Consider the following 24,261-nt stretch of genomic DNA (forward strand, 5'->3'; position numbering starts at 1 on the left):
ACAGACAAATGTTGTCTTCCATTCGCTCACTTTCCAGTTAACTCTGCTTATAATGTCATTTGCTTTATGAAGCTCTAAATTTGATGTGAAATCTGCAAATCTTTTTTTTTTAAGGCTTCTGTGTTTTGTTTGCTAAGGAAAATCAAAATTATATCACTATTCTATATTTCTGTATGGCATCTTTTTTTTAACCTTCTTCACATTTAGATCGTCTTGTATTGTGGTGTGAAACCCACACAATGGAGATGCAGGTTTGTGGCTGCGGGTTCTCCCCGCTGTGACCTCGGACTGAGCAGGACGCCTGCTCAGGCTGCTCACCCCCCAAACCTGGCTGTTTTGTACACGTGCTCTTCTCATGCACTTTAACACTAGCTTCAGTTCCATGAAAACTCAACTGGGACTTTTAACTGATGATATTGGGTTGATAGAGTAATTTGGGGGGAAATATCTTAACATCGACTTTTATACAGGCTCTAAGATACGTGAAGAGTACCTAAGACACACTCGCTCCACACGCACTGCGCTTTCCAATCGTTCTCTTACTTTCTGTCGGCCTGACCTGCGAGTTTCTGAGAAGTGTTACACGTGCTCTGGGGTCATGGGACTTCTTTTTTTTATTTCAGAGAGGAAGAAAGAGGGAGAGAGAGAGAGAAACATCAATGATGAGAGAGAATCATTGATTAGCTGCCTCCTGCATGCCCCTCACTGGGGATCGAGCCTGCAACCCAGGCATGTGCCCTTGACTGGAATCGAACCTGGGACCTTTCAGTCCACAGGCTGATGCTCTATCCACTGAGCCAAACCAGCTCGGGCAGTCATGGGACTTTTTATTCTAACAGGTTTTGCCTACAATATGCGACTGGGAGGCTGCTTTGCACGCAGTGATAGATGGGTGACCGTTAAATCTTCTCAGGAAGAGTGGTGGAGTTGAACCCTTATCCATATTACACGTCCCTCTTTTCGCCCTTTGCACCTGGAATTCTTTTTTAACTGAGGTTAGTGTTGTCGCTCCACTTCTGGTTATCGCTGCCTTATCCTAAGATGTCTCTCTCTGCCCACCTCGCCCCTCTCAGCCTTTCCGCATGGTAAGTGGCAGCAGAGGACGCTGACTGTCCTGTTTCCATGATCCACTTCCTCCTGCAGCCCTAGGACCGCTTCCCCATCCCGACTCCCGCAGAGCACAGCCGCCTGCTGGCCCCACTCCCGGCCTCAGACGTGGCCACGTGACCAAGTTCCTGGCATGTGCAGTGCCTCAGGCCCTCGGCGTCTTGCCCTCCAGGTCTCACCTCTGGGCCGGCTGTGCTCTCAGGCCGTGAGCCAGTGCTGACCACAGGACCAGCACACGCCCAGAGGCTGGCAGAGTGACCGCCCCTGCACACCCGGGCTCCCCAGAGAAAGACACCGACTTCTCTCTGTCTCAGCCACTGTGTGCGTTTGGGGCGCCTGCTCTCGTACAGTAGCTTAGCCTAGGCTCTGACCGTTACGTAAATTGTTGTCTGGAACTGGAGTGCATGGTGACAACCACCTACAAAGGAGGCATCAGCTTACCATACGGGCACTGGAAACCTGGCAGGCCGCGAGGAAACACACACAAGTCCTGCAGGCCGACAAGGCCGTGCCCCCAACTGTGCCAGGCAAAGCAGCTGGTCAACATTAACTAGATTAAACCGAGGGCACGAGAGACTAAAAAATAAATGAGAATCTGAAGACTGACAAAGGAGGACCAGATGAGACCCGGGTCACTTCCACGTGGACGTGAGGGCACGCAAACAGCCAGAAGACCACACATTTCCCAAGACATCTCACCGCAAACCAGGGTGCGGGGGCAGAAGAACGACAAGCCAACCACCTAGTCCAAGACCGGGCAGCCCACAGCCGCTCCTCCACCTCTGTAGCAGAAAGTGGGTGCCCAAAGCTGTGGGCCCCGGGGAGGGCATGCTTCTGATGCCCACTCCAGCGATAGCCACAGGGGACCACCGCCAAGCAGACCTCCCGGTGGACAAGGCCAGGGGCTGGCGAAGACAGGGGCTCTCGCAGGTCCCACTCCAGGGCCTCATCACTGGTCCGGGGTCCTCCTACCTGAGGCCTGGGCGGGGCTACGGGCTGGGTTTGGGGGGGGAGGGGTTGGTACTCAGGGAGGGGATGTCTCTCAGCAGAAGCCACAGAGGAGGGCCCAGCCCACAGGCTCCCCTCGCTGTCCTCCCGCACCGAGCAGCCTGCTCCTGGGCGGCCGCGGCCTGAGGAGCCCCCGCAGCAGGCCTCTCGCACCTGCTCCAGGCACGGGCTTCCTCCGATCTGTTCACTCCACCAACCTGACCGGACCTGCTGTTTCTATTTCCTGGTCCTCAAACTGTCTGGTCAGCCCTTGATGCCCGTTCCTGGCTCACCGGGCTCCTGTGGGTATTTTATTTCATTCTGTTTTTTGCAGGAGTGGGAATCATTTCAGCGGGATTTTAGGAGGAAGCCTAGAATAAATAGTAACAAAACTCCTCTAAGACCCACTCACGGCTCCCTGCCACGCAGAAGCTTGCTTCTCTCATCCGGCCTTCCTTCCGTCACAGCGGCACCCCCGAAACGCCCGCCTGTAACTTCCCAGGGGCACAACACCACACCCTGCTCCTCCCTGGGAGTCTGGGTCCGAGTTCTTCTGCCTAAAAACCTTTCCTTCCTCTTGGGTCTGGAGAACCTGGCTCGGCCTGGTTCAATCCTTTCTGAAACATGGACATGGGTCACAAAAGGGAAGATGTGAGAAATACAAACTCCTGCCCTCTGCCTTCACACCCCTGCAGGCGCCGCCCTCCCAGCCGCCCACGCCGCGTCCCCGGGCTGCGAGACAGCAGGGCCGGCTGCGGTCCTGGCTCCCGGACCAGCGCTCCTGCTTAAGTGGCTTATTTATTTCAGAATACGAATCCCCAGGCCCCGCGCCCGGAATGAACCAGTTGGCCTCGCCTGGAATCTGGGAATCGACATTTTCCAAAAGCACCCTGGCCGTTTCCCGGAGCAGCCAGGTAGGGGGCCCACTCCACCCCGACACACGGGCCCCTCCAGCAGGACAGAATCCCCCAGGGTCACTCTGACCAAGTGCAGGTGAGCCAGCCACGGCCACGACCCACGTGTCCCCGTGTTCACCGGCCGAGGGCCCGCACCAACCACCCAGCAGAAAGAAGACTGGGCCTCGGGTGCGGGGCCGAGAGGGCACGCTGCCCCGCCCGGGCCTTACCAGGGTCTGGTTGGAGAAAGGGTCGGTGTAGTTGATCCTCTGGGTGGTGCAGTTCACGTCTCCGGGCCGGCCCGGGCTCCTCAGAGGTGGGATGACCTCGTAATGGTGCTTACAGCTGAGCAGCTGGGCCTGCCCGGGGTACAGGGCGATCCCTGGGGGCGCAAATGGAAAAGAGAACGTCAGGAGGCGCAGGCCCTGACCGCACCCTAGAATCACGTCACATTCATCTGCTCACGCCCACCATCAGCCTGAGTTCCGGGCTCCCTGGTGACTGCAGGGGAGGGAGAAGGAAAAGGCCACAGAGGGGGGAAGCCACATCCTCTGCCCTCAGAAAGCCCTCCTCTAATGAAGGACACAGGCCTCCTCAGGGAGCCTCCCCCGCGCCTGCGCCTGCACCAGAACAGGGGGCCCCCCCTGCGCCTGAGCCAATCCCTGGGACCCACATACCTGCAGAGTCAGTGGGAGGCCCCATGTGGGGCTCCCAGATCTCAGGTTGTCTCTCATCTCCTGCTCTGCCTGGAGCTCCATGTGTGCCCTCATCCCCTACCCCCCCCCCCCCAAGGCTCCTCATTCTCGGCTCTACTGATGGTAGCTGTTCCAACCTCAGGGGCAGGAACACTGCGAGCAGCACATGCACCAGACCCAGCAAACCTCAGAGACCAGGAAACCAGACACAGAGTAGCCCACAGATAGAGAGCAAAGCCAGGACAGTCTCAGCCACACCAGAGAAACCCTCAGCCTCCCCACACTCACCTCTGCTCTGCTAATCCTCCTCCCAGAAAAACTCTCTTCCCATCTATTAGAGCCCAGCTCACATCCTGCCTCTGTGCAAACGGCTCCTTGCCCACCCCAGTTCTGCAGTGGCCACTCCAGGCTCTGTCTACCTCTCTCCCTGACACAGGACACACTCTACTGGGGGCCAGCGGCAGCTCTCTGGGTGTGTCCCTACACCCAGGCTGTGCTCAGACTCCTCCACCCTGCCCGTGGCGCTCAGCACGGGGCTAGGGGTGCAGTGGCAGCTCAGGCTGTATTTGCAAACGGATGCCCCAGACCTGCGCCCTGACACCTGTCCCAGCAGGCTCTACCTGGGGCGTCGTAGAGGTCCACTTCCTTATACGACACAGACATGACGGGGTGCTTGAGTTTCTCACGGAAGTCTGTGATGGTCTGGTACACCAGGAAGACGGCCACGGCCATGAGCAGCAGGTAGATGAAGATGAGCAGGACCGAGAAGACGTTCTTCAGGCAGGCCTTGCTGAAGCGGATGCTGCTGGAGGCAGACTCGCTGTCGAGGGCTGAAGGACAACAGCACACAGGTGACCCAGAGGCAGGGACAGGTGTGGCCGGGGAAGCTGGCAACCTCCAGGCCCCTTACCTGCTTTAGCAAGGGGGCAAGGTCACGGCACACCCGACCTCCCCACCCCAGCCTCCACCGACACACCTACCAACATTCACTCAGCTCCTGCTCTGTCAGGAAGGGGACCCTGAGCCGAAGGAGGCTCGGTATTGTCTCCAAGGGCTCTCTTCTCTAGAGACGGACGGTTACATTCCAACAAGGAAGCTGGCCCTCCTACCTCTGTGGCCTGAGCCCCCAGCACTCCCAGCGCCAGCTGTGCTGGATGACCTCCTGTCCCTCTAGCGTGCCCTCCACCCTGAAGCACGGCCTGAGCACTTGGCTCCCCTAGCCGGCTAACCCTTCAGGGTTCGGTTTAGAAAGGCATTTCCTCGAGGAAGCCTTCCCTGACCCCTAACTTTATTGGGCTCCCCTCCCTCAGTGCTCTCAGGGCACCCATTTGTCCCCTATCATCACTCTGCAGTGCATTATGCCACATAACAAGTCTTAAGTAAATGTAATAAGACTGAAATCATATCAAGCATCTTATCAGATCACAATAGCATGAAACGAGAAATCAATTATAAGAAAACTAAAAAACACACATAAATAACATGCCAGTACACAACAAATGGGTTAACAATGAGATTCAGGAAGACATCAAAAGATAACTTGAGACAAACGAAAATGAAAACATAATGGCCAAAAAATCTATAGGCCACAGCCAAAACGATTCATAGGAAGGAGGGAAATTCACAGCCATACAGGCCGACCTCAAGTAACAAGAAAAATTCAACTAACCAATCCAATCTTAAACCTAAAGGAACTAGAAAATGAAGAACAACGTCTAAAGTGAGTGGAAGGAAGAAAATAATAAAGATCACAGTGGAAATAAACGAAAGCCTTACAAAACAATAGAAAGGATAAATGAAAACAGAAACTTGGTTCTTTGAAAAAGTAAACAAAATTAATAAACCTTTAGTTAGACTCATCAGAAGGAAAAAAAGAGAGAGGGCCAAATAACTAAAATCAGAAAGAGGAGAGGACTGACAAATCTACACCAGAGAAATACGCAGGATGACAAGGAAATACCACCAACAATTACATGCCAACAAACTGGACAACCTAGAAGAAATGGATAAATTTCTAAAAACATACGGTCTTTTCAGGCTAAATCAGGGGGAAACAAAAAAGTGAACAGGCCATTAACTACTAACCATATCAAATCAGTAACCAAAAAACTCCCTCCAAGCAAAAGTCCAGGAGCACATGACTTCACAGGTAATTTTTACCAAACATTCAAAAAATAATTAATACCTATCCTTCTCAAACTATTTCAGAAAACTAGAGGGAAAGGCTCCCAAACTCATTTGAGAAAGCCAGCATTACCCTGATAACAACAACAGACAAAGACACTACCAAAAAAGAAAATTATAGGCCAATACCCCTGATGAACATAGATACAAATAGTCTTTAACAATATATTAGCGAACTGAATTCATCAATAAGTAAAAAAGGTCATATACCACAATGAAGTGGGATTTATTCACAAGATACGAGGTTGGTTCAATATCCACAAGTCAATTAATGTGATACACCACATAAACAAAATGAACTATATTCGTCATATGATTATATCAGTAGATTTAGAAAAAGCATTTGACAAAATTCAACATCCATTTATGATAAAAAAAATAAACAAATGAGACTAAATCAAAATAAAAATTTTCTGCATAGCAAAACCATCAACAAAACAAAAAGACAACCTACTAAATGGGAGAAAATATTCACTAATGATATATCCGATAGGGGGTTAATATCCAACCTACATAAGGAACTCATAAAACTTATCACCAAAAAGACAAACAATCTAATTTAAAAATGGGCAGAGGACCTAAATAGACATTTCTCCAAAAAGGGCATACGAATGGTCAACAAATACATGAAAAGATACTCAACATCACTAACCAGCAGAGACATACAAGTTAAAGCCACAATGAGATATCACCTCATACATGTCAGAATGGCTGTCATCAATAAATCAACAAATTCTAAGTGTTGGCGAAAATGAGGAGAAAAGGAAACCCTCGTGCACTGTTAGTGGGATGCAAGTTGGTGCAGCAGTATAGAAGTTCCTCAAAAAATTAAAAACAGAACTGCCACATGACCCAGCAATTCCACTTCTGGGCATTTACCCAAAGAAATCCAAAAGATATAGCATTCCCATGTTCACTGTAGAATTATTTACAATAGCCAAGATATGGAAGAAACCTAATAAACCAATGATAGACAACTGGATAAAGAAGTGGTACATATAGAAAAGAATGAAATCTTACATTCTCACAACACGCATGGACCTAGGGTATTATGCTAAGTGAAATAAGTCAGACAGACAAAGACAAATACCATATGATTTTACTTATATGTGGAATCTAAAAAACAAAGTAAATGAAGGAACAAGACTCATAGATATAAAGAACAAAATGGGAGTGGTGTGGGGGGACTGGGTGAAAAAGGTGAGGGGGTTAAGAAGTATGAATTGATAGTTATAAAATAGTCACAGGGATGTAAAGTATAGCAGCACGGGGAAGATAATCAATAACACTGCAATAACTATGCATGGTGTTAGGTGGGTACTACACTTACCAGGGGGTCACTTTGTAAGTTATATAAATGTCTAATCAGTATGCTGTACACCTGAAATTAGTATAATATTGAATGTCAACTGTAATTAAAAAATTTAAAAAATACCCACAATGTTTGGGACAATAAACACTCGTAAAGATGTATCTACCTCTATGTTCATTCAGCATTATTTACAATAGCCAAGGCATGGAAACAGCCTTAATGTCCTCCGACAAATAATATATGACACATATATACCATGGACTACTACTCAGTCATTAAAAAAAAAAAAAAAGTGTTTCCATTTGCAACATGAGTGGATCTTGGCCCTGGCTGAGTAGCTCAGTTAGCTAGTGTCATCCTGATACACCAACATTGAGGTTCGATCCCCATCAGAGCACATACAAGAATCAACCAATGAATGCATAAATAAGTTGAACAAAAAAATCAACATTTCTGTCTCTCTCTCTCCCCACACCTCTCCTCTTCCTCCCTCTCTCTCTCTCTCTCTCTCAAATCAATAAAATAAAATAAAATTTTTTAAACATACACACATGGATGGATACTGAGAGTTTTATGCTAACTGAAATAGGTCAGAAAGAAAAGGACACAAACTGCATGATTCCACTCATATGTGGAATATAAAAACAAAAATGAGACATGCAAAGAAAAAAGCAAACTCATAGACCCAGACAACAGAATAGTGGTTACCAGAGGGGCAGGGCATTGGAGTGAGGACAAGGGTAAAGGAGATGAAATACATGGTGACTTCCGGAGGCGAACACGCAATACTGTATACAGATGTCATACTATCAAGCTGTACACCTGAAATTTATATAATGTTATTAACCAATGTTACCCCAATAAATTTAACTTGAAATATAAGCTTTAAATAACAAGATATTAAAGTATTTGTCGTAATTATTTCATGTTACTTTATTTAAAAGCACAAAAGCAGGGTCAGCACAGAACTACTGACGTATCCTAGGCTGGTGGCGACAAGGAAATCGTCCATTCTATAATTCTACGAACACGGATTGAGCACCAACTCTACATGCAAGACACTGTGCTAGGCGCTTTGGGAAGATACAGAGACCAGGACTGATGGTCTGTGCTACAACTGCTACAGGATTCAGAGCATGTGAAATGTGAGGCTTCCTTTACTCAGAAGAAAGAAGGGAGAGCATGTGGAGAAAGGCAGAGGTCAGCAAAGGCTTTGTGGAGGTCACATGGCACTGTGCCTAAAGCACCAGGAGGACTTTGAGGAAGAAGTAATTTGGGTGTTTTATTCACTAATGTTCAGAACTGAAAGACCAGAAATCTAGCCCAGTGGTTAAAACCATGAGATGTAGCCCTAGCTGGCTTGGCTCAGTGGATAGAGTGTCAGCCTGCAGACTGAAGGGTCTCGGGTTCGATTCCGGTCAAGGGCACATGCCCAGATTGTGGGCTTGATGCCAGCAGGGGACGTGCAGGAGGCGGCCGATCAATGATTCTCTCTCATCATTGATGTTTCTCTCTCTCCCCCTCTCCCTTCCTCTCTGAAATCAATAAAAATATTTTTTTAAAAAACAACAACACACACACCATGAGATGTAGTCAGAGTGATTTGGGTTCCAGCTCTACTACTACCTATTCTGTGATCTCAGGATAAGTTACTTAATGCTCTTAAGCCTCACTTTCTTCATGTGAAAGGAAATAATCATCTCAATGTTACAGGATGCCTGAGAGAAGTATGTAAGAGAATGTTGCAAAATGCATTACAGTACAGAGTGCCTGCTCAATGGATTAGTTACTGAAGAAACAGAAAGTACCCTCATCTACACCATAAAAAAAAAAAAAAAAAAGCCCTCAATGATGAAGCTAGCACAAATGAAGACCATGGCACTACAACTTCTTAATAATAAAGAATTAGAAAGAAATAGCACATGATCTCACTCATTTGTGGATTATAGAGAACCACATAGACTGATGAAAAGGGACAGATCCAAAGACTGAGAAACAGCGATCAGGCTATCAATCCCCAGAAGGAAAGTAGGGGAGGGCGGGGGTAAGGGGAAGAGATCAACCGAAGGACTTGTATACATGTATATAAGCCAAACCAATGGACATGGACAACAGGGGGATGGGAGCATGAGTGTGCAGGCCAGGGGGTGGGGGGTTGTTGGGGGTGAGGACACATTTGTAATACCTTAACTAATAATAAAAAAAATAATAAAAAATAAATAAAATGGAGGTGGGGCAGAATACAGTGTCTTTCACATAGTAGGCATGTAATGTTTCTATATCTGTTAAATGAATGAATAACCCAAATAATAGATCAACTAAGTCTTGCAACGCTAACTAGCTACCTTTAACCTGTCAGAGAACACCAGTGCACTTCAGGCATGAAAAACTATAAACAAATTGGTGTGCCTTGCTATTTCTGGCAAAATACCTTAGAAAGTTTTTATTTTACACAGGAGTGCAAAGTCCCTGACATGTCTGTGAGGCTCCTCCAGGCCGTAAGGAACAGGCTGCTGTAGGCAGGAATGTTTCCTCTACAGCTGCAACGCAAGTGAGGAACCAGGAAGCTCCAAGAAAACCGATGGGCAGCTGAGAGCTAAGCCACCAAGGTACGGAGCGGCTCTAGTTCTACAAAAGGAATTCAGCAACTCTCTTTTTCAACTTTATAATTGATTTCAGAAAGGAACGGAGAGGGAGAGATAGAAACATCAACGATGAGAGAGAGTTATCCATTGAGTGCCTCCTGCAGGGCATGTGTCCTGACCAGGAATCAAACCGTGATCTCCTGGTTCATAGGTCGACACTCAAACACTGACCCACACAGGCCGGTCTCAATTTCACTTGTGTCTGATTCTACTTCTGCTGCTTATCAGGACTGTGTCGATTTCTGCTCCTTCATGGCTTTGCTATCTGCCTTCTCTCATGTTTCTCTCATGACCCTGCTCCACTTTACTAAGTCCCTCTCCGAGAGTCTTCCATTCAGATCTCCTCCCCAGTATCCTGTACAGGCTGCTCCGTTAGACGTGTCACAAGACACGACCCTCCTTCACGCCCAGTCCATAGCCGGCTTTGCTTAGCTAGGGGCTGACCGGTTACATGTAGCTGGGCTACAGGACCACAGGACCCAAAGTACAGCGCTCTGAGCACAGGGACCTACCAGCTGTTTTGTTTGGAAGGCCCCCCAGCTCCCATGGTTCATGTGGGACCAAGGGTTCGCTTCCAAACAGGGCACATTCACTGCCATGAGCTGCTCATAACTATAGTCAACAGGTACTGGGTTGCTACATTCTAATGGGGTTTGAAAGATCACAAACAGCCTCACCGGTTTGGCTCAGTGGATAGAGCGTTGGCCTGCGGACTGAGGGGTCCCAGGTTCGATTCCGGTCAAGGGCATGTACCTGGGTTGCGGGCACATCCCCGGTAGGAGATGTGCAGGAGGCGGCTGATCGATGTTTCTCTCCCATCGATGTTTCTAACTCTCTATCTCTCTCCCTTCCTCTCTGTAAAAAAATCAATAAAATATATTAAAAAAAAAAAAAAAAAGAAAGATCACAAACAAAACTGAAATAACTCCAAAGTGACTGATGTGGTGCATAACATCTGAGTAAAATTTTTAAGAGTTGGTAGGGAACTAAAAGGCCATCTGGTCCAAACTCACTCCTGTGCAGTGATCTAGGTCCCGCCGCCGTAACGGGCACAATCAGACTGAGAGTCCTAGAGTCCTGACTCCTAGTCAACCCTTTCCATACATGACAGAGTGCGCGTCAGTACTGACGATTCCAGTTACTAATTGTGATAAAAGACCTGCCTGAAAGTCTATCACTGCATCACAAGCAGAACTCAGACATTTGTAAGGCAGACTGCCTACTACCTCCAGCTGAACCACACAGTGAAGATGAACAACGATGGGCATTTGTGGGCAAGATCCACCCTGTCATAAGCCAGATAAACATGACGTGAAGCGCTCTAACGTTGGTGAGGGAAAGAAAAGGACCTCTCCCGCACATGTTCTTGAAATTGGGAAGGAATTTGCTTTAATTTTTTTAATGCCCTTGACCGGAATCAAACCCAGGACCCTTCAGTTGGCAGGCTGGTGCTCTATCCACTGAGCCAAACCAGTGAGGACAGGAGGTGATGCCTGCAGGAGGCACTCAATGGATAACTCTCTCTCATCGTTGATGTTTCTATCTCTCTCTCCCTCTCCGTTCCTCTCTGAAATCAATTATAAGAATCTAAGGCACAAAAAGGTCATATGACAATTGCATCACTTGGATTTGCTTCTTTTGGACAAATTACTCTCGTGGAAACACTGGCCAAGAGTCTCCTCTGTTTCACTGACAGAAGCCAAGTTTAGCTTCTTTGTAGGCTTTTCCTTGATCCACCGATTCGCATGTAATGTAAGTAAAACCTGTAACTCCTTATCATCCATATGTGCTACAGGTGTCACTCAATTCTGAAACTAGACACTACTGCATTTTTACCATTAAAAAAAAAGGTGCTGGACATTTGACAAAATGTTCTATGCACTCTGCAGTCTGAAAAGCAAACCCTGGCTTTTTTGTGGCAAGCTGGATGAATGTATTTTTTTAAAATATATTTTATTGATTTTACAGAGAGGAAGGGAGAGGGATAGAGAGTTAGAAACATCGATGAGAGAGAAACATCGATCAGCTGCCTCCTGCACACCCCATACTGGGGATGTGCCTGCAACCAAGGTACATGCCCTTGACCGGAATCGAACCTGGGACCTCTCAGTCCGCAGACTGACTCTCTATCCACTGAGACAAACCGGTTAGGGCTAGATGAATGTATTTTAAAAGTAAATATCCTGTCCTCGCTGGTTTGGCTCAGTGGATAGAGCGCCAGCCTGCCAAATGAAGGGTCCTGGGTTCGATTCCGGTCAAGGACATTAAAAAAATTAAAGCAAATTCCTTCCCAACTGCAAGATGATGGCGGAGTGGGTGGAAGTTACACTCCCCTCCTCCCAGGACCATGTCAGAGTCATGGCTCAAGTACCGAAAAATCCACCTCAATAACTATCTGAAGATGCTGAGCAGAAGCCTCATAGCTGAGGGTGCACAGAGGAACCCGCATCAGACCGCCAGGAAAGACAGGCACGCAAAGGGCTGGCCCGGCACCCACATGCTGCGATTGAGAATCCAAAGGAAGTCCCTATGGAAGAGCCAGGGCCTCAGCCCCATGCCAGGATCCTTAGCCAGAGCACTAAAGCCAGGAAAAAAGCCCTCAAAATACCTGGCTATGGAAATCAGCAGGGGTTCTGTCTGCCCTGGTGAGAGGGTACTGCTCTCCTAGGGGCCATGCAGGGGGATGGCAGCTGGAGTGGACCAGACTGAGCGGAATGGCTACGGGTAGAAGGTGTGAGTGACAACAAGCAAGTGTCCCTGTGCTAGGTGCCACCCAGGGACGCCATGTTGGCTGAGTGGAGCATCCCCCTCCATTCATCTGCCTGGGGAGTGGCAAAGAGCCCCTCCCAGCCAGGATTGCACCTGGTGGTGCGGTCTGTCTCTGCCTCCAGCCTGAACCGGGGGTGCAGACTTTATTGAGGAGCTCGGGCAAACTGGAGGAGTGCCAGAGGCACACAGGGAGGGAGAGAGTTGTGCAGCTATTGGGCAAAGCCATTTCCCCGTCACACAGCTGATCAGTGTCCCTGTCGCTGTGTGGAGCCTTCTCTCTGCATGGCCAAAGCCTGGTCTGTTTTAGCCTGGTGCAATCTGCAGGTCCCACCCGCCTCAAAGGTCCACAGGTCCCAGGTGGGTGGCAGCGAGCACTGGCGCACCCTGCACTTCTGCGGAGTGGCCTCAGACCCACACTGGCATTGAATTTGACTCTCTATCAACCTGGTGAACATCACTCCCCACCACCTAGTGACTCACTGAGAACCTATCTCGTGCAACTCAAACACCACAAGAGGCTCTTCTGGTCACTGAGCCGAGCAGGCAGCCAACAGGCAGAGACAGATTCCGGGAGGCTTGGGGCCTCTTACTGACCTGTCCCTGGCCTCAGTGCTGGCAGAAGCCAGTCTTGGTACACAGCTTGGACCCTTCATGCACTTCGGCAGAAGCAGCCACAAACTGCAGATCACTTGGTAGATCCAAACAGGTAGCCCAGGGTCAGTTACAGGCATCTGACACTGACCAGCACCAGAGTCCCTCCCAAGAGGCTCCAGAACTAACAACTGGTGGCAGGCTTGGACCCCATCAGAGCACGATCCAATCAGCTCACAGCAGCACACCCAGAGGAAGATCTCGGCAGACACCTCACCCTACTGGGGAGGATTCTGCTTAATGGGGTCAGCCCTTGCACAGCAGCTCGTACGCTGTGATTGTAGTCAATCCTCACAGTCAGTTGCCCTGAAGGTCAACTGTACACACAGATGACTCAACAGCAATCAAGACTCAACAGGAGGGGTCACATAACCCACATGGGGGACATTCCTGAAGCACCAAAAACAGGTGATTAGGGAGACCATGCCGTTGAGCCCAAAGGCCACCTTACCAAGGCTGAAAGGCACAGTGATCTCCATAACATACAGAAACAAATGCTGAGAGGCAGCCAAAATGGGAAATAACAATAAACGTGCCCCAAATAAAGAACAGGAGAAATCCCGAGGAAAAAAATGAAAAGGAGACAGACAATATGTCAAACACAGAGTTCAAAACTTAGTGGAAGAATAGATGCACTCAGTGAGAACTTAAACACAGAGATAGTAAGCATAAAAAGGGCACAGAAAACATAAAAAAGAACCAGTCAGAAATGAATACACTAGAAGAGCGGTTCTCAACCTGTGGGTCGCGACCCCTTTGGCAATCAAACAACCCTTTCACAGGGGTCGCCTAAGACCATCCTGCATATCAGATATTTACATGACAATTCATAACAGTAGCAACATTACAGTTATGACGTAGCAACGAAAATAATTTTATGGTTGGGTCACAACATGGGGAACTGTATCTAAAGGGCCAGAAGGTTGAGAACCACTGCACTAGAAGGACTATATAGCAGATTAGATGAAACAGGATCAAATCAGTGATTTGGAAGACAAGGTAGCAGAAAGCATCTAATCAGAGCAAGGAGCAATTTTTTTTTTTTAATAATGAAAAATGAGGATAGTTTAAAGGACCTATGGGACAACATAAGCATAATAACATCCATATCACAGAAGTACCAGAAGGAGAAGAAACTGTAAAGAAATGGGAAAAAATATTTTATTCCAAGGGAAACAACAAAAAGCTGGAGTAGCAATATTTACATCAGACAAAATAGACTTTAAAACCAAGGCTAAGAGACAAAGAATGGCATTACATAATGATAAAGGGAGCAATCCATCAAGAGAATATAAACCTTGTAAACATTTATGCACCCAACATAGGAGCACCTAATATATAAAGCAAATATGGATGGACTTAAAGGGAGAGAAAGACACAGTAGGAAACTTTAACACCCTATTAACATCAATGGATAGATCTTCCAGACAGAAAATCAACAAGGAAACAGTGGGCTTGAATGACACATAAGACCAGATGGCTTAATTGATACTTTCACAGCATTTCACCCCTGAGCAGCAGGATATACATTCTTTTCAAGGGCAGCCCTAGCTGGTTTGCACACGTACATTTCCAGGATAGACCACATGTTAGGACACAAAATAAGTCAAAATAAATATAAGAAGACTGAAATCATATCAAGCTTCTTCTCTGACCATAATGGTATGGATCTAGAAATCAATTACAAGAAGAAAACTGAAAAACACACAAACACACGGAGGCTAAATAACATGTTACTAATCAATGAGATCAAGGAAGAAATCAAGATACCCTGAGACAAATAAAAATGAAAATACAACAACCCAAAATCTATAGGACACAGTGACAGAGTCCTAAGAGGGAAATTCATAGCAATACAGGCCTACCTCAAGTAACAAGAAAAGTCTCTTATAAACAATACAACCTTACACCAAAAGGAACTAGAAAAAGAAGAAAACACAAAGCCCAAGTTGAGTAGAAGAAAATAATTAGGATCAAAGGGGAAATAAACAAAATAGAATCTTAAAAAAAAAAAAAAAGGAGTGGATTCTTTGAAAAGAAAAACAAGACTGATAAACCTTTACTCAGACTCATTAAGAAAAAGACAGGACCCAAATAAAACCAGAATGAAAGGGGAAAAGTAACAACTGACACCAGAGAAATACAAAGAATTTTAAGAAAATACTAATTGCCAACAAACTGGTTAATCTGGAGAAACTGGATAAATTTCTAGAAATATACAATCTTCCAAGACTGAATCAAGAAGAAACTGGAAATCTGAACAGACTGATTATAGCTCATGAAATTGAAGCAGTAATAAAAAAAAGAGAGAGAAAGGAAAAAAAAACCCACCTCCCAACAAACAAAAGTCCTGGACTGGATGTCTTAACAGGTAAATTTTAACAAACATTCAAAAAGGACTTAACACCTATCCTTCTCAAACTACTCCAAAAAATTCAAGAGGAGAGAAGACTCCCAAGCTCATTTTATGAGACCAGCATTATCCTGATTCCAAAACCAGATAAAAACAATACAAAGAAAGAAAATTATCGGCCAGTATCCCTGATGAACATAGATGCAACAACCCTCAACAAAATATTAGCAAACAGCTCTAGCTGGTTTGGCTCCGTGGACAGAGTATAGGCCTGTGGACTGAAGGGTCCCAGGTTTGATTCCGGTCAAGGGCACAGGAGGCAGCTGATCAATGATTCTCTCTCATCATTGATGTTTCTATCTACCTCTCCCTCTCCTTTCCTCTCTGAAATCAATAAAAATATATTTTTTTAAACATTAGCAAACAGAATTCAGCAATACATTATAAAGTTCATATGCCATGGACAAATGGGATTTATTTTGGGGATGCAAAAGATGATTAAATATTCATAAATCAATTAATGTGATACACCACACCAACAAAATGGAAGATAAAAATTATATGATCATATCAATAGATGCAGAAAAAGCATTTGACAATCCAGCACCCATTTAGGATAAAAACTCTCAACGAAGTGGGAACAGAGGGAACATACCTCAACATAATAAAGGCCATATATGACAAACCCACAGCTGATACCATCTTCAAAGGGGAAAAAATAAAATTGTTTTCCTTAAGATCAGGAACAAGACAGGGATGTCCACTTTCACCACTCCTATTCAACATAGCACTGGAAGTCCTAACCACAGCAATCAGACAAGAAGAAGAAATAATAGGTATACAAATTAGAAAGAGGCCGCCGAAACCGGTTTGGCTCAGTGGATAGAGCGTCGGCCTGTGGACTGAGAGGTCCCAGGTTCGATTCCGGTCAAGGGCATGTACCTGGGTTGCGGGCACATCCCCAGTGGGAGATGTGCAGGAGGCAGCTGATCGATGATTCTCTCTCATCGATGTTTCTAACTCTCTATCTCTCTCCCTTCCTCTCTGTAAAAAATCAATAAAATGTATTTAAAAAAAAAAAAGAAAGAAAGAAAGAGGTAAAACTGTCATTATTTGTAGACGACATGGTACTGTATATAGAAAACCCTAAATGTTCCAACAAAAACAACTAGAACTAATAAATGAATTCAGTAAAATAGCATGATACTAAATATTCAGAAATGGGGTGCATTTTATGCACCAATAATGAACTAACAGAAACTAAGAAAACAGTCATCACATTTACATTAAAAAAATACCTAGGAATAAATTTAATCAAGGAGGTAAAAGACTTATACTCAGAAAATTATAAGAAATCGAAGGAGATAATCATAAATGGAAGCTGACAACAAGCTTATGGTTACAAAGAATTAAAATAATTAAAATGTCCATACTACCCAAAGCAATTTATAGATTCAATGCAATTCCTATCAAAATACTGATGGCATTTTTTCACAGAAGTAGAACAAATAACCCAAAAATGTGTGTGGAAACACAAAAGACTCAGAATAGCAATTTAAAAAAACAACAATGAAGTAGGAGGTATCACACTACCTGATATCAAACTATACTACAAGGCTATAATAATTAAAAACAGCATGGTACTGGCATAAAAACAGACACATAGATCAATGGGACAGAATAGAGAACCCAGAGATAAACCCCTATATGGTTAATTACTCTTTGACAAAGGAAGAGATAACATACAATGGAGTAAAGACAGTCTATTCAATAAATGGCATTGGGAAAATTGAACAGATACATGCAAAAAAATGAAACTAGACCGCCTTTTTACATCCTATACAAGAATAAACTCAAAATGGCTTAAAGACTTAAATGTAAGGTCTGAAACCATAAAACTCCTAATGGAAAACTTAGGCAATAAAATCTCGGACATTACTCTTAGCAATATTTTTTCTGATATATCTCGGGCAAGGAAAGCAAAGGAAATAATAAACAAATGGGACTACATCAAACCAGAAAGTTTTTGCACAGCAAGGGAAACCAATAAAATGAAAAGACAACCTACTGATTGGGAGAACATATTTGCCAATATTATATCCAATAAGGGGTTAATAGCCAAAATTAATAAAGAACTCAGACAACTCAACACCAAAAAAACAAACAACCCAATTAAAAAGTGGGTAGGGGACCTGAAAATACACTTCTCTAAAGAGAACATACAGATCGCCAATAGACATCTGAAAAGATGCTCAACATCACCAATCATCTGAGAAATGGAAATTAAAACCACAATAAGATGCCACTAACACCTGTGAGAAAAGCTACCATTAATAAATCAACAAACACGTGTTGGGGAGGATTTTGAGAAAAGGGAACCCCAGTGCACTGCTGAGGGGAATGCAGATTGGTGCAACCACTATAGAAAACAGTGTGAAGGTTCCTCAAAAACATTCAAAATGGACCCGCCTTATGACCCAGTGTTTCCACCTCTGGGTATATATCTGAAGTCACCGAAAACACTAATTCAAAAGAACATATGCACCCCTATGTTCATTGCAGCATTGTTTCCATAGCCAAGAATCGGAAGCAACCCAAGTGCCCATCAGGAAACAAATGGATAAAAAGCAGTGGTACAAGGAAATACAGTAAACCCCCAATTTAATGGACTTTGGATTTAAAGGACAAAATGTCCAGTCTATATGTCATATGTGAAAATTAACACCCTGTTAATTTTAAAATGCTTTTAACCAAGATGTGTTTATAATTAAACTTACAAGGTTTTTTTTGTTGTCATTTTTAACAAATTTTAGCAAATGGCCATATGTTGGAAAAAACACTGTGGTAATTTCGCTAACATAAATAAGTATTACATATCTACAACTATACATACGTAAATCCACTTGTAAACAATGTTCGGGGAATGATTAGCACGTGATCACACCACATCTCGCACAGTAACTATCACTAGTTCTGTTGCTGCATGGCGTGACAATCTGCAGCAGTTTTAACACTGCCCGGTTATTCCCAGGTGCACTAAGCCACGCCCCAGTTGTCTGCATTTGTTTACTCTTGGTGACCAGTGAATGCATGCGTTTACCAGACCTATTCAGTATAAATTTAAAATTACAGTAATACATACAGAAAACTTTTCTGTGAAATTTAACTTTTCATACATACTTACTTTTAATTACACAAACATGTCTACATAAGTAAAAAGAGGTAAACCAATTCGTCAATTGTTTCACATATGCATTGGGAAACCTACTTTATTATATAACGGACTTCAGGCTTCAATGGACACTCCCTCACCCGAACTAGTCCTTTCTATCAAGGTTTTACTGTTTTACTTGGCCATAAAAAAGAATGAACTCTTACCATCTGCAACAGCATGAATGGACCTAGAGGGTATTATGCTAAGTGAAATAAGCCAGAGAAAGACAAATAGCATACGTGGAATCTAATGAACAAAATAAACTAACAAAACTGAAACACTTATAGATACAGAGAACAAACTGACGGAGGCCAGAGGGGATGGGTGTTGGAGGGCCAGGATGCAATAAGGCGATGGGATTAAGAAGTGCTAATTGCTAGTTACGAAATAGGCATGGGGGTGTACAGTACAGCATAGGGAATATAGTTATTAATACTGTAGTAACTAACTATGCTGTGAGCCAGGCACTTGAGTTATACGGAACACTTTGCAACCTATATGAATGTCTATCTGCTGTATGCCTAAAACTAACACAAAATAGTTTTTAATGCAAACTGTAATAGAAAAATAATTTTTTAAATTATATTTCCTTTATATGAATATAAACTTGAGGTAGTAGCAAGACAAAAATAATGCACAAATGTTCTTGAAAGAAAGGTAACTTTTGAGTTTTGTAAAATCTACAACACAACTGCTTCAAAAACCCACACTTCCCAGACAGTAAGTCTGGCCATTAAAGGGATCTGTGACAAGCAATTCACTTTCTGAAAACAAGCTGGGTTTTGTGCTCAGAGGAAGGAGAACTGGGTGGCTACCTTGCAGAAAGCACTGGGCAAAGGTGCATTCTGAGTGCAAAGGAGGAGTGAAAGTTTTTGTCTCTTCTTTAGTGACTGTTTTTGGTTTTGGTTTTTTGAGATATGTTTACATACCATAACATTACCCTTTTACAGTGAATATATTTCATAGTTCTTAGTATATTCACAAGGTGTGCAACCATCACCACTATCTAATTACAGAACATTTTCATAACCCAAAAAGAAACTCCATAATCTTCAATAGTCCTTCCTCCTCCTCCTTAGTCCCTGCTAACCAATAATCTACTTTCTGTCTATGGAATTGCCTATTCTGGACAATTCACATAAAGAGAATCATTCGATATGTGGCCTTTGGGTCTGACTTCTTTCATTTAATGTTTTCAAGACTCATCCATGTCATAGCATAATCAATTCTTCATTCCTTTTTATTGCCAAGTAACATCCCACTATATTAACATACTATTTATTCATTCATCGGATGGTGGACACCTGGGTTGTTTCCATCTTTTGGCTATTATGATTAATGCTGCTATGAACATTCTTATACAAGTTTTCGTGTGGATGCAAGTCTTCCTTTCTCTCGGATATATACCAGGATTGGAATTGCTGGGTCACAGGATAACTCTGTATTTAATCTCTTGAGGAACTGCCAGGCTGTTTTCCACAGCAACTGCACCATTTTACATTCCCACCAGCAATGTACAGGGGTTCTCGTTTCCTGATATCCTCACCAAAACTGGTTATGGTTCGTCTTATTGATTATAGCCATCTTAGTGGGTTGAAGTGGTATCTCCTTGTGGTTTAAATTTGCATTTCCCTGATGATTAATGGTTTTGAGCATCTTCTCATGTGCTTATTATTAATCATTTGTATATCTACAGAAAAAAACTTCATCTTTCAAAGTCTGCCCTCCCTCCTTCTTCCTGCATCTGTCCTTTCCTAATTGGAGGCAAGAGGACAGTGCAGGGTACAGAAGGCAGAAGAATGGCCCACCAAGGATTCCAAAGTCCTAACTCTTGGAACCTGTAAATGTGTCCAGTTATACGCCACAGAGAAATTAAGGCAGAAAGATGGGATTAAAGTTGCTCACCATGTACCTTAAAACAGGGATATCATCTTGGAATATCTGGGTACACCCAATGTAATCACAAGGGCTCTTTAAATGTGGAAGAGGGAGGCAGAAGTCAGTGGCAGAATGACAATATGTGAAAAATACTCCATCCGCCACTGCTGGCTTGAAGATGAAAGAAGGGCCACAAGCCCAGCAATTGGGGCAGCCTCTAACGCTGGAAAGTCCACTACAACAGATGTCCCCCTGGAGCCTCCAGGAAGGAACGCAGGTCTGCCAACACCTCCACTGTAGCCCAGGGAGACCCATTTGGGACTTCTGACCTCCAGAACTGCAAGGTACTTGTGTTGTTGTAAACCACTAAGTCTGTGGTAATTTGTTACAGAAACATAGACAGTAACATTCAAGGCTTTTAAACTGTTCTCCCCAGGCAGTGCCTAGAGCAGTGATGGCGAACCTTTTGAGCTTGGCTGTCAGCATTTTGAAAAACCCTAACTTAACTCTGGTGCCATGTCACATATAGAAATTTTTTTATATTTGCAACCATAGTAAAACAAAGATTTATATTTTCTATATTCATTTTATATATTTAAATGCCATTTAACAAAGAAAAATCAACCAAAAAAATGAGTTCGTGTGTCACCTCTGACACGTGTGTCATAGGTTCACCATCGCTGGCCTAGAGTCAGAGTGGGGGCAGTCATGCGACTACCTACCTTTTATATATTGGCCTTTAGTAAAAAGATGCTTTAAATATTTTTTTAAACCACTGGTGCAGCAGAAAGAGTTTGAGGTCAGAAAGAACTTGACCCAGTCTGCTTGTTTACCAGCCACGTGATCGTCCCACACTATTTAACCTTGGGGCAATGGCTATGACAGTGCCTGGCCCAGAGGTCGCAATCAGTAAACATCAGCTGCCCTTCCAGCCTCCTTCCTTCTCCAAAGTCTTCTCTAAGGATTAGACACAACTGCAGAATTTCCTGTCCCGTTCTCCTCCCCGACAAATACTGGAACGAAGAGGAGCAGTATCCCACCTCCCCCGACCCACCCAAGAAGCTAGAGTCTGACTGAGCCTTCATTCACTTATTCTTCTATTCAACAAATCTTTATTGCATGGCCAGGGCTAAAGAAGTGGGCAAAACAGACTGGTCTCCACCATCAGGGAGCTTACATTCCAGTAAAATAGACAGATATTAATCAGTCGGGCAAACAAATACACCACCCTATCAGCAACAGCTACAAGGGCAAGGTGCACAGGCTATGCAGTGACAGTGTGGGAGGGTGGGAAGTGACCTAGTTGGGAGGTCACAGAAGGCTTTGTAGAAAAAAAAATGAGTGAGCTGAAGAATGATTAGGCATCCACTAGGTGATAGAAGGAAGAGAACTCCAGGAAGAGGAATTCCCTCCGATGGCGGGAGGGAATGAGCACAAGATAAAAGAAGGCAGGCCCAGCTAAGAGGCAGAGCAAATGGTGAAGAAGGGAGGGAAGGAAGGAAAAAAGAATGACTCCCAGGTTTAACTGGGTGGGCAGTGGTGCCCTCCCTCCTCTCTAAAAAAAATCTCGGAAACAGGAAACACTGGAAGAGGGTCAAGTGGGGAGATCAGGAGGGCGAATCTGGATGTGTGGCGTTCAGGGTACCTCTGGAACAGCTAAGGAGAGCTATCACCTGGGCATTTGGATTTACAGGGTAAATATGTCCAGAGTTTATCAGTCACCGCTGGGCGAGAGATGTGAGCATGGCAGGTACATGTGAGCAAGCAGTGGGTGAAGCAGGGGAGGAAGAGGTGGTCAACGGTGTCAGAGGTTCCTGCACGGCTCCATGAGAGGCCCCCTGACTGACAGGACCCTGCTCGCCCAGCTGGGCGACTATCCTGGAGAGGTCTGGTATCGGAGAGGTGGTGCCTATTAGATATTCTTCCAGAGGCTCTGGGAAGTGGCCCAGATATTAGGGGCTCAGCTACTACCTGCTTCTTAGGGGAAAACTAACAGAAGAGCAGACACCCAAAGTCCTTGCTATTGTATCCAAGACCTGGCCGCAGGAACTGGCTCACACGCGGGTACAGAAAAGGGTAGATACGGGCCTAGGCACAGCCTCTGTCCCAGGCTGGTTAAATATGCATAGCTTTAAAACTAGGGCACCACCTGAGATCTGACACCAAGGCGCAAACGGGGGCTCCTCCTCTGCCACGGTACCCACAGGCGAGGTGCCTGGCCCGGGCTTCCCACTGCAGCAGCAGCACCCACCATTTTCCCACCCTTTACCCCAGACTGAACCCACTTACCTGGTAAGATTCCTGAACCCTGGACTCTGACTGCCTCCTTTTCCTGCTCGTCTGCCCGCTCTGAGTTCTCAACCACCTGATCCAACTCCTCACTCAGCTAAAGGAAGACAAAGGGGACAAACAGGTCAGCCACATCCGCCTTGCTTTTCCAGACTAGACTAGGAAAGCAGAAGCTGCTTCTCACTTAATCATCACACACACACACACACAAATCCCATCGTGTAGGGTGTCCTACCAATTCTGAAGCTCAGAAAACTCAAGTAACTTCCTGTATATTCATTTCCTAGAGGTGCCATGACAAGCACCACAAACGCGGTGGCTTAAAACAATAGACACGTATTCCAGCAGGGCTGTTCCTTCTGAGGGCTGTGAGGCGACTTTCCCTGCCTCTCTCTCTGCCTCTCATAGTGGCCAGCATCCTCAGTGTTCCTTGGTTGTAGCTGCACCCACCTCCAATCTGTGCCCCCATCGTCACATGGAGTCTCTGTATAAGGACACCCTTCATACTGGATGTGGGCTCACCCTACTCCAGTATGACCTCATCTTAACTAATTACATCTACAATGACCCTATTGCCTAATAAGGCCACATTCTAAGGTACTGGGGGTAAGGACTTCAACACATTTGGGGGGGAGGGGGACACAATTCAACACATCACTTCCCGCGGCCACAGATGTACGAGTCAAATCCAAGTTGGCCTAGTTCCAAAGCCCATGATCTTAACCACTTCCCAGAGGAGGAGGAAATGCAGCCTGGAGCCTGCTGAGCAAGAGGGAACCGGGAAGAGGGTGTCAGAGCTCTCCAGGCTCTGGCCAACGTTCACTGATGCAGGCAGCACAGGGCAGAACAAAGTGGGAAGGGCCAGTCCATTTCAGGGGCAGATACTCCTTAGCTGCCAGTAAGCAGGCAACCTCAACCTCACTCCATCAGTGTTCTCACCTGTCAAATGGGGGAAATGATGCCCTGAGGAGACTGGCAGAAAGGATACAACGATAACCAACAAGTCTCTGCAGTATTAAGGAGGAGGGGGGTAGGAGAGGTCAAGACCAGAGAGAGAGGAGGAGCTATCACTGCACTGGGATGAGAGGAGGGGAGAGCTATCCCTAATATTTGCTTACATTCACACTGTAAATGTCTAGGGCAGGGGTGGGCAAACTTTTTGACTCAAGGGCCACAATGGGTTCTTAAACTGGACCGGAGGGCCGGAACAAAAGCATGGATGGAGTGTTTGTGTGAACTAATATAAATTCAAAGTAAACATCATTACATAAAAGGGTACGG

The 24,261-nt window shown here is 45.2% G+C and overlaps 1 protein-coding gene across 2 annotated transcripts in view; it reads right to left on the reverse strand.

Annotated features, from left to right (window-relative positions):
- PACC1 (proton activated chloride channel 1) overlaps positions 1 to 24,261 on the reverse strand; it is a 36,145-nt gene that overhangs the window by 8,737 nt on the left and 3,147 nt on the right. For both annotated transcript variants that reach the window (XM_059675430.1, XM_059675431.1), the window contains exons 2-4: positions 22,981 to 23,077; positions 4,306 to 4,515; positions 3,221 to 3,372 (exon numbers count right to left, since the gene is read on the reverse strand). In XM_059675430.1, the coding sequence (XP_059531413.1) occupies positions 3,221 to 3,372; positions 4,306 to 4,515; positions 22,981 to 23,077 (459 nt within the window). The remainder of the gene's footprint in view (positions 1 to 3,220; positions 3,373 to 4,305; positions 4,516 to 22,980; positions 23,078 to 24,261) is intronic.

This window comes from Myotis daubentonii, chromosome 18 (genome assembly GCF_963259705.1).
Source record: "Myotis daubentonii chromosome 18, mMyoDau2.1, whole genome shotgun sequence".
In the NCBI taxonomy this organism is placed as follows: domain Eukaryota; kingdom Metazoa; phylum Chordata; class Mammalia; order Chiroptera; family Vespertilionidae; genus Myotis; species Myotis daubentonii.